This window comes from Capra hircus, chromosome 21, assembly GCF_001704415.2.
Source record: "Capra hircus breed San Clemente chromosome 21, ASM170441v1, whole genome shotgun sequence".
NCBI classification, from domain to species: Eukaryota; Metazoa; Chordata; class Mammalia; order Artiodactyla; family Bovidae; genus Capra; species Capra hircus.
Genome location: NC_030828.1, coordinates 4,282,985 through 4,299,730, shown reverse-complemented (window position 1 = coordinate 4,299,730; position 16,746 = coordinate 4,282,985). Strand labels below are relative to the sequence as shown.

Here is a 16,746-nt window from a genome sequence, read left to right as displayed (position 1 = left end):
AAGGAATGATGCTAAAGCTGAAACTCCAGTACTTTGGCCACCTCATGTGAAGAGTTGAGTCACTGGAAAAGACTCTGATGCTGGGAAGGATTGTGGGCAGGAGGAAAAGGGGATGACAGAGGAATAGATGGCTGGATGGCATCACTGACTCTATGGATGTGAGTCTGAGTGGACTCCGGGAGTTGGTGATGGACAGGGAGGCCTGGCATGCTGTGATTCATGGGGTCGCAAAGAGTCAGACACGACTGAGCGACTGAACTGAACTGAACTGAACTGAATACACTTTGATTCACAGACTTAACATTCCAGGTTCCTATGCAGTATTGTCTTTACCGTATCGGACTTTACTTCCATCCTGTCACATCCTAAACTGGGCATTGTTTTTGCTTTGGTCCCATCTCTTCATTCTTTCTGCAATCATTTCTCCACTGTTCTCTGGTAGCATTTTTGGCACTTACCGACCTGGGGAGTTCATCTGTCAGTGTCATATCTTTTTGCTTTTTCATACTATTCATGTGGTTTTCAAGGCAAGAATGCTGAAGTGGCTTGCCTTTCCCTTCTCCAGTGGACCACATTTTGTCAGCCTTACATATTTCAATAATTTCTTTTTAAAAAACAGTCTTACTTTTTTGAAAGAATGGTGAAAATAAATTGTAATTATATGTTTAATCTCCCTGTAATTAGCAAAATAACTGATGTATCACTTCCCAAAGTTACTTTGCTATTTCTATGGAATATTAAATGTCAAAGATTAGAAACCACCGCATTAATTTACCACTTTCCTTGGCACCAGCTGCTGCCAATGGACGAGAAAAGTGAAGTTTAGAGACATTCATCAACTTGTGCAAGGTCGCAAAAATACCAAGTGCACAGATGGGAATCAAACCTAAGTCTGTTTCAAACCCATGCTCTCTCCCTCATAAGTGTACAAATACATTATAATTACAATAGTGAATTAAAACCCTGGTTCCCAACTGCAATTTAGTTTCCCTGATGTAGGCTCTCCCACTCCCATTCACTCACAGCACTTGTCATAGTACATCACTTCATATTTTTTGGGGTGATATTCTGTTTAATGTCTAACATCCCTCCTCCTCCCGCACTAGACCAAAAGGACCATGTCCACTATAGGCAGGGATTCTATCTGTTTTTCTACCTCTGTACATTCAACACCCAGCACAGTTAACATACCACAATAGAGACTATGGGTTCTGACAGCAGACAGAAACAAGTGTGTTCCTGGTTCTTTTTTTTTTTTTTTTTTTTTTTTTGCAGTGAGGTGGCCAGGCATCAACACAACTTGAAAGTTTTTGTTGTATAGGACAATGGTTACAGACCCCAGAGATTCAGGAAGACCCACTGGTTGGACCCAACAAAAGACACTATTTCAGAGTTCTCTGGGCTGTGAGGGGACAGGCTTTTTCTGGTAGAATGTCCGTGGCAGTAATCAGTACAAGAAGAGCCACATATGAACCTAGTTTTTGGTGGGTGGGTGGTTAAGGAGGGCCAGCCTCATTTCAATTACTTGAGTGTGACCCTGAAGACACGGATGTGGATTACTGAGTTTGTGGATCTGGGTCAGTGGCTCTGCTGTATCTCTCCCTGGTTCCCACTCACCCACAAGCTCCATGGTGGAGGTACTGGCTACCATGTACAAAGACTTGAAGCTGCCAGCCTGCAGCTGTAGGGCAATGTGGATGGCACAGTTGATAGGTAGGCCCAAGTGGTGGATGTAGATCTCAGTGCAGGCATTCTGATCCTTTGCCCCTCGACCCAGCAGTTTCTGGCAGCAGGCCAGCTGGACCACAAAGCCGGTCTTCTTGTAGATATAAATGTCTCTGGGCCTCCAGGTCTGCCATGGGGAAGCCACTTCTGCAGGGTGTATTCCACTGGGTCGGGCTCAGCCTCGACCACACCAACTGATTCAGTTTTTGGCTATGCTGTGTGCCTCTCTCCAGTCCACAGGGCCCTCCACGTGCTCCTGGCCCCCTCCCCTGCCAGGCCACTCAAGCAACCAACTATAATACAAGACACTGCCCACAACACCCAGTCTGTAAGAAATGAAGACAAGGAACAGGGTCTACCGCAGGAATGACAGAATGCTAGCAATCCTAGCTTTTAAGAACAAGTTATTTTTCTCAGGTTCAATTTCCTTATCTAAAAAGATAGTATTACCTAACCCACTGGACTAAATTTATGGGGAAAATGATTTAATACAAATAAATTCCATAGCATGATGCCTTACAGTTAGCCAAAATTTAAACATGACTTATAAACAAAATGCTAGCTCATTATTATTCTTATAATCTTAACATTGAATAAATAGTTGTTGAATGGATGAATCTAAGCTCATTCAATTCAAAGTATGTGTGTGTGCTCAGTCACTCAGTCATGTCCAACTCTTCGCAACCCTATAGGCTGTAGCCCAGCAGTCTCCTCTGTCCGTGGAATTTTCCAGGCAAGAATACTGGCGTGTGTTGCTATTTTCTCCTCCAGGGGATCTTCCCGACTCAGGGACTGAAGCCACATCTCTGTGGTCTCCTGCTCTGGCAGGTGGAGTGTTTTACCACTGAATCACTTGAACATTGTCAGGTTCTTCTTTAATTTCATCCAGAAGGGCTTGCTGTGGTGCCACTGCTTTATCACATCGCCATCCAAAGTTTCTTTCATCTTAATTTTCTATGTAAAGGGATTCCTCAGTCTAACTGTCTGACCATAGGGCCTCTAATTACTGAATCTTATTGATACTCCAACACACGGTGCTAGTAGTTCATAGCACTTCCCATCCCCTTCTCCAGGCTCTACCTATATTGTTTGATTCATATTCTATTTCTAGATGCTCAGAAAATATTCCAAAATATAAAACAATAATAGAATGTGGGTTCACCTCTCTGTGTGATGTCCACTTCTCCAGGATTTTGTCCCCTGAAGTTATGGTTCTTTCAACACCTGTCTCAAAACAGATTTTAATATTACCCTATCCATTTTTTCGTTTTAACTCAGGGAAAGATTTGGTGTGCTGCAAGCTGCTCAATAACCATTGGAAGCAGAACTTCACTTTTTAAATTTACCATTAAAAAAGATAAACTTTCAATTTAGAACAGTATTAGATTTATAGAAAAACTGTGAAGATATTTCATAAGTTCCTATATTCCCTAAATCTAGTATCCCTTAGAAACATATTACATTAATATGGTCCATTTGTTACAGAATACTGAAATAAAGACCATATTTTATTCACATTTCCACAGTTTTTTCATAATATTCTTTCCTGTTTCAGGATTCCAATCAGGATACTACATTGAGATGGCTGGATGGCATCACCAACTCGATGCACATGAGTTTGGGTGAACTCTGGGAGTTGGTGATGAACAGGGAGGCCTCAGTTCAGTTCAGTTCAGTCACTCAGTCGTGTTCGACTTTTTGAGACTCCATGAATCACAGCATGCCAGGCCTCCCTGTCCATCAACAACTCCCGGAGTTCACTCAGACTCCCGTCCATCAAGTCAGTGATGCCATCCAGCCATCTATTCCTCTGTCGTCCCATTTTGCTCCTGCCCCCAATCCCTCCCAGCATCAATCTTTTCCAATGAGTCAACTCTTCGCATGAGGTGGCCAAAGTACTGGAGTTTCAGCCTTAGCACCATTCCTTCCAAAGAAATCCCAGAACTGATCTCCTTCAGAATGGACTGGTTGGATCTCTTTGCAGTCCAAGGGACTCTCAAGAGTCTTCTCCAACACCACAGTTCAAAAGAATCAATTCTTCGGTGCTCAGATTTCTTCACAGTCCAACTCTCACATCCATACATGACCAATGGAAAAAACCTAGCCTTGACTAGATGTATCTTAGTCGGCAAAGTAATGTCTCTGCTTTTGAATATACTATCTAGGTTGGTCATAACTTTTCTTCCAAAGAGTAAGTGCCATTTAATTTCATGGCTGCAATCACCACCTGCAGTGATTTTGGAGTCCAAAAAAATCAAGTCTGACACTGTTTTCACTGTTTCCCCATCTACTTCCCATGAAGTGATGGGACCAGATGCCATGATCTTCATTTTCTGAATGCTGAGCTTTAAGCCAACTTTTTCACTCTCCATTTTTACTTTCATCAAGAGGCTTTTTAGTTCCTCTTCACTTTCTGCCATAAGGGAGGTGTCATCTGCATATCTGAGGTTATTGAGAATTCTCATGGCAATCTTGATTCCAGCTTGTGGTTCTTCCAGTCCAGCTTTTCTCATGATGTACTGTGCATAGAAGTTAAATAAGCAGGGTGACAATATACAGCCTTGACGTACTCCATTTCCTATTTGGAACCAGTCTGTTGTTTCATGTCCAGTTCTAACTGTTGCTTCCTGACCTGCATATAGGTTTCTCAAGAGGCAGGTCAGGTGGTCTGATATTCCCATTTCTTTCAGAATCTTCCACAGTTTATTGTGATCCACACAGTCAAAGGCTTTGGCATAGTTAATAAAGCAGAAATAGATGTTTTTCTGGAACTCTCTTGCTTTTTCCATGATCCAGTGGATGTTGGCAATTTGATCTCTGGTTCCCTTGCCTTTTCAAAAACCAGCTTGAACATCAGGAAGTTCATGGTTCACGTATTGCTGAAGCCTGGCTTGGAGAATTTTGAGCATTACTTTACTAGCGTGTGAGATGAGTGCAATTGTGCAGTAGTTTGAGCATTCTTTGGCATTGCCTTTCTTTGGGATTGGAATGAAAACTGACCTTTTCCAGTCCTGTGGCCACTGCTGGGGTTTCCAAATTTGCTGGCATATTGAGTGCAGCACTTTCACAGCATCATCTTTCAGGATTTGAAATAACTCAACTGGAATTCCATCACCTCCACTAGCTTTGTTCATAGTGATTCTTTCTAAGGCCCACTTCACTTCACATTCCAGGATGTCTGGCTCTAGGTGAGTGATCAGACCATCATGATTATCTTGGTCATGAAGATCTTTTTTGTACAGTTCTTCTGTGTATTCTTGCCACCTCTTCTTAATATCTTAATATCTTCTGCTTCTTTTAGGTCCATACCATTCCTGTCCTTTATCGAGCCCATCTTTTCATGAAATGTTCCCTTGGTATCTCTAATTTTCTTGAAGAGATCTCTAGTCTTTCCCATTCTGTTATTTTCCTCTATTTCTTTGCATTGATTGCTGAGGAAGGCTTTCTTATCTCTTCTTGCTATTCTTTGGAACTCTTGCTATTGATGGGAACCTGGAATGCCAGGTCTATGAATCAAGGCAAATTGGAAGTGGTCAAACAGGAGATGGCAAGAGTGATTCTTTCTAGAGGTCAACATTCTAGGGATCACCGAACTAAAAGGGACTGGAATGGGTGAATTTAACTCAGATGACCATTATATCTACTACTGCAGGCAGGAATCCCTTAGAAGAAATGGAGTAGCCATTATGGTCAACAAGAGTCCTAAATGCAGTACTTGGATGCAGTCTCAAAAACGACAGAATGATCTCTGTTCGTTTCCAAGGCAAGCCATTCAATATCATGGTAATCCAAGTTTATGCCCCAATCAGTAATGCTGAAGAAGCTGAAGTTGAACGGTGCTATGAAGACCTATAAGACCTTTTAGAACTAACACCCAAAAGAGATGTCCTTTTCATTATAGGGGACTGGAATGCTAAAGTAGGAAGTCAGGAAACACCTGGAGTAACAGGCAAATTTGGCCTTGGTATACGGAATGAAGCAGGGCAAAGGCTAATAGAATTTTGCCAAGAAAATGCACTGGTCATAGCAAACACCCTCTTCCAACAACACAAGAGAAGACTCTACACATGGACATCACCAGATGGAGGAGCCTGATAGGCTGCCGTCTATGGGGTTGCACAGTCATATAGACTGCAGCGACTTAGCAGCAGCAGCAGATTAAGTTAAGAAATTGAAAACAAGGAATAACACTTATTTATAAAAAGAAAGTTATTTAACAAGGATCATCTTAAATGCCATTAGAACACTGTGGGTGCTTTCACATTGTGAAATGCCATAAAGCACAGTTGTGTTTTATGAATACTTATCAAGTAGTCTTAAATGTTGACACCTAATTCATGCTGCTGCTTCTGTTGCTGCTAAGTCTCTCCAGTTGTGTCCGACTCTGTGCGACCCCATAGGTGGCAGCCCACCAGCCTCCGCCGTCGCTGGGATTCTCCAGACAAGAACACTAGAGTGGGTTGCCATTGCCTTCTCCAAATTCATGCTGGATATGACCAAAAAAAAACCCACCAAAAAACAAAAAAACAAAAAGATACCACATATAGAATAACATACAGCCATGTGTGTAGGCATGTTATGACTTTGAGCTCTTTGTGTGTTCCAGTCCCACTCTCACATTTCACTCTATCTTGAGTCCACAGTAATGGACTCAATTTCTATATATTAGAAATAATCTCATTCATTCCTGATGCACCTTCCTGAAAGCCTTAATTGTCACTAGAGGCTAAGTTTTCTCTGTAAAATTGGTTTTGGCTAAATGAATGGCTATAATAAAAATGCTTTGTTTACTTAAAAAGAATTATGAAGAAGCTCATCAACAAGGAAAAGTTGAACATTTGCCATGATGTTACTTTAGTATTTTAAGGGGATTATAGAACCTCTTTTTCAGATCCATTAGTTCTGGACATGAATCCTATTAACTTTGAGTTTCTACAGAAAGAAGCATATGATAACTTGGAATTCCCTAAGTGGGCTATAAGATCAGATCTCCCAAAACTGAAATGATATTTGAGGCCACTCTAAAGATTTTACATAGATAGAGGCTAAGAATTATGTGAGGAAACATATTGAACGATGTGTAACCCATTTGAATTATGTTGATCTTAAAGAGTATAAAGGCCAAATACTTTTTTATCAGTAGATGAACTCATGTAAGAATAGGGACTTGTTTTGTTTTCGTACTTGGAGATATTAAAACATAAAAAGTGACCACCAAATAAAGAAATCTCAAAAAGAGTTTATTTTTATGTTATTTATTTTGTAGAAACACATTCTACTAATAAAACCATTCCTTGATTAACATAATCCAGATTATGTCTATAATCAACAACTACCTGCTTGTGAGAATTGTGTTGTAGTTAATGCCCATCAATGGCTGACAGTGAATGTAACAACTATTAATTTGTAAGCATATAAATTGGACTTTTTATTCATCCAAAAGGATATTTTCTTTACAAATGCAGTAATACAAAGATTGACTATGGTTGTAAAGCTTTTAAAAATCATTGTTGTTGTTGTTCAGTCACTAAGTCATGTCCAACTCTTCATGACCCTATAGACTGCAGCATTCCAGCCTTCCCTGTCCTTCACTATAACCTGGAGTTTGCTCAAATTCATGTCCATTGTGTCAGTGATGCCATCCCACCATCTTTTCCTCTGTCACCACCTTCTCTTCCTGCCTTCAATCCTTCCCAGCATCAGGGTCTTTTCCAATGAGTCGTATCTTCAAATCAGGTGGCCAAAGAACTGGAGCTACAGCTTCAGCATCAGTCTTTCTAATGAATATTCAGGGTGATTTTCTTCAGGATTGACTGGTTTGCTCTCCTTGTGTCCCAAGGGACTCTCAAGACTCTTCCAGCACCAGAGTTCAAAAGCATCAATTCTTTGGTGCTCAGCCTTCTTTATGGTCCAACTCTCACATCCGTACATGACTACTGGAAAAAACATAGCTTTGATTATATGGACCTTTGTTGGCAAAGTGATTTCTCTGCCTTTTAATATATTGTTTAGGTTTGTCATGGCTTTTTTCCCAAGTAACAAGAGTCTTTTAATTTTTAATTTTTTATGGGCCATAGTATTGGTAAAAATAAATCAACTCATTTGAAAAAAATATTTTGCATAATGAAATGTATTATGAGAAATAAATCTGAAAAATTCTCTGTGGCAGAATGGAATTCTTTTCCTCTATAAGGATACATGTGGGATTTATGTGTAAATATTCTACTTAAATCAAATATAGACTTAATTATTGACTAGTATGCTAATTTTGTGAGGCTATTTTTTTTTGCATTTTATCCTCAGCTATGACTGAAATACTCAATATGTCTTCTCAATCCATAAAACAGTATTATTATTCATAAATGAAATGCTCAGAGTGATGTTTTATAGACTAATAATGCCATTGTTGACATTCCATGAAATAAGTATTTTCTGGTAAAAGGAATTTGAGGAGTGCTGCTTTAAACACAGCTTTATTCAACACAATTCTTCCTTGTGTTTAGGGACACTGCACATCTTCAGAAATGTGCAATATGCATGTTTTCTACTGATTGCTGTGATTAGGAGACAGTTCTGCTAACACCAACATTGGTACCTCATTAGGATACTGTGACCTGCAGAAGTAGAGAGATGCCAAGAATCCTGATCATTGTGATTTCTTCCATAGGGTGCCAGAATTGAGCCCTCCTCCTTTCTGTGCTTCTGCAGCAATTGTTGGGACACATTTATATTGACATATCTCTCAATAAATTCTAATTGCTTGTCTTCTGTGTTGTAGGCTGGAAGCTCTCCAGGGTCAAGAAGTGTCCAACACATTCTAACTTTTCCATGAAACATTTTTTGCAACTAAATGAATTAATAGATAAGTGAATCTAAGAATCAGTTCAGTTCAGTCACTCAGTCGTGTCTGACTCTTTGCGACCCCAAGGACTGCAGCACGCCAGGCCTCCCTGTCCATCACCAACTAACTCCCAGAGTTTACTCCAACTCATGTCCTGAAAGATTCCAGGAATCTCTCTGGAAATGCAGGTGCAGTCTATTACCTGTATTTCCTTAAGGCAAAAAATATTCACAGGCTTGGAACAATGAATGGAGGGATCCAGTTTCGGGCAGGCATTATTCTAAAACCTGCTTTATCTAGGTCTGTTCTGACAGGTCTCATTCTCTTGGTGTGTGTGGCTTTAAGGACCCTGTTAGCATGATTCTATCACAGACTAATGATGTCAACTTGTTCAGCCCCATTTTGGAGATGGTTGATGAACCTACCAATTGTTGTTCAGTTGTTCAGTCATGTCCAGCTTTTTGCGACCTCATGGACTGCAGCATGCCACGTTTCCCTGTCCTTCACCATCTCCTGGAGCTTGCTCAAACTCATGTCCATCAAGTCAGTGATGCCATCAAACACTCTCATCTTCTGTCATCCCCTTCTCCTCCTGCCTTTAATCTTTCCCAGCATCAGGGTCTTTTCTAATGAGTCAGCTCTTTGCATCAGGTGGCTAAAGTATTGGAGCTTCAGCTTCAGCATCAGTCTTTTCAATGATTATTCAGGATTGATTTCCTTTAGATTGACTGGTTTGATCTCTTTGCAGCCAAGGGACTCTCAAGAGTCTTCTCCAAAACCACAGTTCAAAAACATCAATTCTTTGGTGCTTAGCCTTCTTTTTGGACCAACTCTCACATTCATACATGACTAATGGAAAAACCACAGCTTTGACTATATGGACCTTTGTTGGCAAAGTAATATCTCTGCTTTTTAACATGCCATCTAGGTTTGCCATAGTTCTTTTTCCAAGGAGCAAGCATCTTTTAATTTCATGACTGCAGTCACCATCTGCAGTGATTTTGGAGGCCAAGAGAATAAAATCTGTCACTGTTTCCATTGCTTCCCTATCTATTGGCCATGAAGTGATGGGACTGGATGCCATGATCTTAGTTTTTTTAATGTTAAATTTTAAGCCACCTTTTAAACTTTCCTCTTTCACCTTCATCAGGAGGCTCTTTAATTGCTCTTCACTTTCTGCCATAAGGGTGGTGTGGTGTCATCTGCATATCTGAGGTTGTTGATATTTGTCCTAACAATCTTGATTCCAGCTTGTGCTTCATCCAGCCCAGCATTTCGCATGAGGTATTCTGCATATAAGTTAAAAGAGCAGGACAAGAACCTACTAGACTTGTAGTCATATTTACCGTTTTGCAACCTTTTCATGAGTCAGAGCCTTGCTGTGATGAATAGGTTGCATAACTAAATGAAACGATGAGCCATGACATGCAAGATCACCTAAGAAGAACGGGTCATAGTAAAGATTACTGACAAAATATGGTGCACTGGAGGAGGAAATGGCAACCAACTCCAGTCTTCTTGTTTGGAGAGCCTATGTACAGTATGAAAAGGCAAAAATATATGACATTGGAAGATGAGCCTCCCAGGTTGGAAGGTGTCCAATATGCTACTGGGAAAGAGAGAGGGCTGCTGCTGCTGCTAAGTTGCTTCAGTCGTGTCTGACTCTGTGCGACCTCATAGATGGCAGCCCACCAGGCTCTGCCATCCCTGGGATTCTCCAGGCAAGAACACTGGAGTGGGTTGCCATTTCCTTCTCCAGTGCATGAAAGTGAAAGTGAAGTCACTCAGTCGGGTCTGACTCTTCACGACCTCATGGACTATAGCCTACCAGGCTCCTCCATCCATGGGATTTTCCAGGCAAGAGTACCGGAGTGGGTTGCCAGTGCCTTCTCCTGAGTAGAAGGCAATTACTATTAATAATAGCACCAAAAAGAATGAAGTGTCTGGGCCAAAGTGAAAACGACACTCAATTTGGATATATCTGGTGGTGAAATTAATGTCCAATGATGAAAGAACAGTATTGTATAGGAACCTGAAATGATAGTTTCATGAATCAAAGTAAATTCGATGTGGTCAAGCAGAACATGATAGGACTGAACATTGACATCTTAGGAATCAGCGAACTTAAACGGATAGGCCTGGGTGAATTTAACTCAGATGACTGTTGTACCTACTACAGCAGGCAAGAAACCCTTAGTAGAAATGGAGTAGCCCTCATAATCAACAAAAGAGTCTGAAATGCAACACTTGGGGGCAACCTCAAAAATGATAGTATGATCTTAATCATTTCCAAGGTAAACCATTCCATATCACAGTAATCTATGATAAGTCTATGCCCAAAACACTGATGCAGAAGAAGCTGAAGTTGATCAGTTCTATGTAGACCTACAACACCTTATATGCTGCTAAGTCGCTTCAGTCATGTCTGACTCTGTGCGACTCCATAGATGGCAACCCCTGTCCCTGGGATTCTCCAGGCAAGAACACTGGAGTGGGTTTCCATTTCCTTCTCCAATGCATGAAAGCGAAAAGTGAAAGAGAACTCGCTCAGTTGTGTCGGACCCTCAGAGACCCTATGGAGCAGCCTACCAGGCTCCTCCATCCATGGGATTTTCCAGGCAAAAGTACTGGAGTGGGGTGCCATTGCCTTCTCTGACACCTTATATAAGTAACAACAAAAAAGATGTCCTTTTCATCATAGAGGATTGGGATGTGAAAGTAGGAAGTCAAAAGATACCTGGAATAACAGGCAAGTTTGTCCTTGGAGTACAAAATGAAGCAGGGCAAAAGTGAACAGCAAGTCAACACACTGGTCATAGCAAACATCCTTTTCCAACAACCTAAGAGATGAATCTACACATGGGTATCTCCAGATGTTCAATGTATCAAAATCAGGCTGATTATGTTCTTTGCAGCCAAAGATGGAGAAGCTTTATACAGTCAGTAACATCAAGATGTGGAGCTGACAGTGGCTTAGATCACTAGCTCCTTATTGTAAAATTCAGGCTTAAGTTGAATAAACTATGGAAAACCATTAGGCCATACAGGTATGACCTAAATCAAAACCCTCATAACTATACAGTGGAGATGATGAACAGACTCAAGATTAGATCTGATAGACAGAGTGCCTAAAGAACTATAAACTGAGTTTCATAACAATATAGAGGAGCCAGTGGCCAAAACCATTCCAAAGAAGAAGAAATACAAGAAGGCAAAGTGGTCATCCGATGAGGCTTTACAAATAGCTGAGGAAAGAAGACAAGTGAAAGGCAAAGGAGAAAGGGAAAGATATACTCAACTGAATGCAGACTTCCAGAGAATAGTAAGGAGAAATAAGAAGGCCTTCTTAAATAAACAATGCACAGAAATAGAGGAAAACAATAGAATGGGAAGACTAGAGACCTTTTCAAAGAAACTGGAGATATCAAGGGAATATTTTACACAAGCTTGGGCATGATAAAGGACAGAAACAGTAGGGAACTAACTGAAGCAGAAGAGATTAAGAAGAGGTGGCAAGAATACACAGATCTATGCAAGAAAGGTCTTAATGACCCAGATAACCATGACTGTATAATCACTCACCTAGAGCTGGATATCCTGGAGTGCAAAGTCACATGGGCCTTAGGAAACATTACAATGAACAAAACTAGTTGAGGTGATGGAATTCCAGCTAAGTTATTTAAAATCCTAAAATGATGTTGTTAAGTGGGACACTCATTGTGTTAGCAAATTTCGAAAACTCAGCAGTGGCCACAGGATTGGAAAATGTCAGTTTTCATTCCAATCTCAAAGAAGGGCAATGTCAAAGAATACTCAAACTACTGTACAATTGTGCTCATTACACATGCTAGCAAGATCATGCTCAAAATCCTTCAAGCTAGACTTCAGTAGTACATGAACTGAGAACTCTCAGAAGTACAAACTGGGTTTGGAAGAGAAAGAAAAACCAGAGATCAAATTGCCAAAATTCACTGCATCATGAAGAAAGCAAGGGAGTCCCCCCAGAAAACATCTACTTTGGCTTCATTGACTATGCTAAAGAGTAGGATTATTTTGATCCCAACAAACTGGAAAATTCTTAAAAAGATGGGAATAGCAGACCACCTTACCTGTCTCCTAAGAAATCTATATCTGTGCCAAGAACCAGAAGTTAGAACCTGACATGGAACAATTGACTGATGCAAAATTGGGAAAAGAGTACAACAAGGCTGTATATTGTCACTCTGCTTATCTACCTTATATGCAGAGTATGTCATGTGAAATGCCAGGCTGGATGAATCACAAGCTGGAATCAAGATTGCAAAGGAGAAATATCAAAAGACTCAGATGTGCCACTTTAATGGCCAAAACTGAAGAGGAACTAAAGAGCCTATTAATGATGGTAAAAGAGGAGAGTAGAAAAACTGACTTAAAACTCAGCATTCAAAAACTAAGATCATGGTATCTAGTCCTCTCACTTCATGGCAAATAGAAAGGGAAAAAGCATAAGCAGTGACATATTCTTTTCTTGGGCTCCAAAATAACTGGGAATAGTACTGCAGCCATGAAATTAAAAGATGCTTGCTCCTTGGAAGGAAAGTTATGACCAACCTAGACACCATATTAAAAAGCAGAGACATTACTTTGTAGACAAAGGTCCATATAGTCAAAGCTATGGTTTTTCCCACAGGGTTCCCTGGTGGCTCCAGTTGTAAAGATTCTGCCTGCAATGCCGGAGACCTGAGTTTGATTCCTGGCTCAGAAGATCCCCTGGAGAAGGGAATGGCAACCTACTCCAGTATTCTTGCCTGGATAACCCCATGGAAAGAGAAGGCTGGCAGACTACAGTCCATAGGGTCCCAAAGAGTTGGACATGACTGAGCAACTAACAGACACATGATTTTTTTCAGTAGTTATGTATGGATGTGATAGTTGGACCATAAAGAAGGCTGAGTGCCGAAGAATTGATGCTTTCAAACTGTGGTGCTAGAGAAGACTCTTGAGGCTTCCTTGGACCGCAAGGAGATCAGATAAGTCAGTCCTAAAGGAAATCAACCCTGAATATTCATTAGAAGGGCTGTTTATGAAGTTGAAGTTCCAGTACTTTGGCCACTTGATGAGAAGAGCCAACTCATTGGAAAAGACCCTTACACTGGGAAAGATTGAAAGGGAATTGGCAGAGGAAGAGATGGATAGATAGCATCACCTACTCAATGGATATGAATTTTAGCAAAGTCTGGGAGATAGTGGTGGACAAAGGAGCCTGGTGAGCTGCAAAGAGTCAGACATGACTTAGAGACTGAACAACAACAACCTAGATAAGAATTTTCCTCCAGAATCTGGAACAAATCCTATGATTCTCTCCAACTTGTGCCCAATGTTATATTACTTATCTGCTCACATATTGTTCCAAAGGCCTTAGTTCTTTCTCTTTTTGCTTTAGGAAGCTGTTTAACCCATATACCACACCACTTACAAGACTTGTTCATTTGACTGACAGAAAGTGTTTTAAATATATTACTTTCTTTCTCTTCCCATTGCCTCTTTATGATTCAAATCTCATGATTTCTTGTATCATCCCTCCTAAATGATCTCCTTGATTCAAATACTTTTGTCTCCAGTTCATTTAGGAGTATATCTGTAGGAGTCAAGCCCCATATATGTACTTCATATAAATCAGTTAATGACATGGACAATGTCCCCTACATGGAATAAGATCAAAACATAAATACAATAAACACATACAGTTATATGGTAGATAAGATCAGCTTGTGAATGTTGAGAGTGCTAATAAGGTAGTCAGTATAGGATGCAATGAGACGATATTTCCTGAGACTAGATTTTTTAAAAAGTATGATGCAGTGTGTCAGTCAGAAACCCTGAGGAAGGGTGTCTATTGAATAGACAGAAAATAGCTTGTCCAAAACCATACAGTGAGACCATGATTGGTAAGGTTGAAGCAGAGTCAGAGAGAAGGTGGTGGGTGATATGTGGGGAACCATCATAGGCTAGATCATGTAGAGCTGTATAGTGCATTGTAAAGACTCTGGCATTTGCCCTAAGAAGAAGCAGGGGGAGGGGGTCATGGAAGGTTCTGAGCAGAGAAATGTCAACTTCAGTGATGAAGAATCATCTTTTGATGGACTGTAGGTGGTCAAAGCTAGAACCAAAGGGACAAATTAGGGGATTAATGTTATAATTGAGGTAAGAGATTATGGTGACTCAGATGAGTAAAACTGGGAGAAAATCCTATATATAAAGTACAGTCAACAGCATTTTCTGATACGTTAGTTATGAAATGTAAGAAAAAGAAAAGAGTTGATGATGACCTTGAGGGTTTTGGATTAACTATATCAATGATGGGGGAGCCACCATCTGACAGGGGAAGACTACATGGGAAGTGCTTATTGGCATTGATTTGGGACCTGTAAAGAACAAGCAATTGGATCCACAAGGCTGGAATTTCTGAGATATTTGATCTGGGGCTGCATATGTAATTTTGTAAGTTAACACCGTGGAAGTATGGATGAGACTCAGGGGGGAAGTGAGTACAGATAGAAAACAGAGACCTGGGGCACTTTAAAGGACTAGAATGTGGAGAAAGCAAAGGTACAACATAAAAATGCAGAGAGACTGCAGCGGGAGAATATTCAAGAGAGGAGTCGTAGGAGACAAGAGAAGAGAAAGAAGAGAGAAAGATGAATAACGGTGAGAGAAGCATTGTATAGGTCTCTGGCAGGTGCTGAGAACAGTGCTGGTTAAGAAGTTTAGAATGAAAGCCCACTGAGGTAGAAGCCCTGGAATCAGTGAGACTACACAATTCTTTAGAAGGATTTGCTTCAAAGGGCACAAATAGGACAGTAGCATGTAGAGGAAGCAGAATGGGAATAACATTGCATTGGGCATCTATTGCCCCTTCAACTCTTCCTTCTACTATTTCTACCAGCTTTATGCCTAGCTTGCTGGGCTGCCTGGACCACACTAGATGTTTTTCAAGCTTCAGCTTCTGGTTGAGCTCGACAACTGCAGGGAAGGAACAGATATTGTGAGGAGAGAGAGGTTGTGGCATTTATTCTTAGCTTACCTGCCTCAAGGCTGCAGGCTGGATGGATATTCTGCCAAAGCAACAAATGCTGAAATCCTTTCATGGAAAATTCCAGTAACCACTCTCTGTTCTTGTTTCTTCAGCCCTGAAGTGGTAACTGCTCCTCAGTATCACTAATTCAAGATTACAGCAATATGCCTGTATATTCCTATTGCTGTTGTTTAACAAATAACCACTTAGTGGTTTAAAGCAGCAAAAATTATTGCATTTATAGATCTTTAGAAGTCTGGCATGTAGTTTGCTTGGCTAAAATCAGTAGGGTTTTGTTCCTTTCCAGAAGCTCTAGAATTCATTTTCTTGCTCTTTACATTGTCTAAAGCCACCTACATTACTTGGCTGGTTCCCTGATTACACCAACTTCAAAGCCAGCAGCTTTGTAACTCTATGCTTCTCTTCGGGAGTTGTTTCTCTGTCTGACTCTCTTCTGCCAACCTCGTCACACTGGGCCCTAATCCAGGATGCATCTCCATCTGAAAGTCAGCTGGAAAGCAACTTTATTCCACCTGCAACCTTAATGCCATTTACCATGTAACACGATGTACTCACAGGTTTGTGGGATTAAACATAGACCTCTTTGGAAGCCATTAGTCTGCCTGCCATAATGTCTTATTGAAATATATGCTAAGATCTGCCAGCAGCAAATAGCTCCTTCCTTTTATTAAATTCTTCCTAGTTACCCACTTTGTACGTGTCCTTTGTTGCCTACTGGAGACCCAACCAGAATAAACTTTTTTTTTCTTTCACTTTTTGTGAAACAACAGCTTGTTTTTAAGTTTTAGAGATAATGACACTGTAGAGAGTAAAAATGTGGCAAAAGAGAGAGGGAGATATATTGGAGCAATCCCTTGTATAAGGTAGAAGGAGCAGGACCTAGTGCACATATGGATAAGCAATGGGCGTTCATCTGCAATACTCTGCATGAACAGGTAAGCAAATATGTTGGATGTTCTCTGATTGCTTTAGCATTTTAGGGAGAATTAGTGGCAAGATCACCAGTGGAAAATCAGGAGGAAGGTAGAGATGTCAGAGGTTGAAACCAAGAGCAAAATAGGAACTAGCCATCTAGGAGTGCAGAAGAATAAATAGACTAGCGTTT

At 40.6% G+C, this 16,746-nt stretch overlaps 1 protein-coding gene across 1 annotated transcript in view; it reads right to left on the bottom strand.

Moving 5' to 3' along the window:
• The window catches only part of LOC102178769 (ribonuclease P protein subunit p20), a 35,133-nt gene continuing 19,908 nt past the window's right edge, over window positions 1,522–16,746 (bottom strand). The window contains 4 exon segments of the mRNA XM_018065848.1: window positions 1,522–1,570; window positions 1,572–1,848; window positions 1,851–1,935; window positions 15,489–15,568. Of these exon segments, the coding sequence (XP_017921337.1) occupies window positions 1,522–1,570; window positions 1,572–1,848; window positions 1,851–1,935; window positions 15,489–15,568 (491 nt within the window).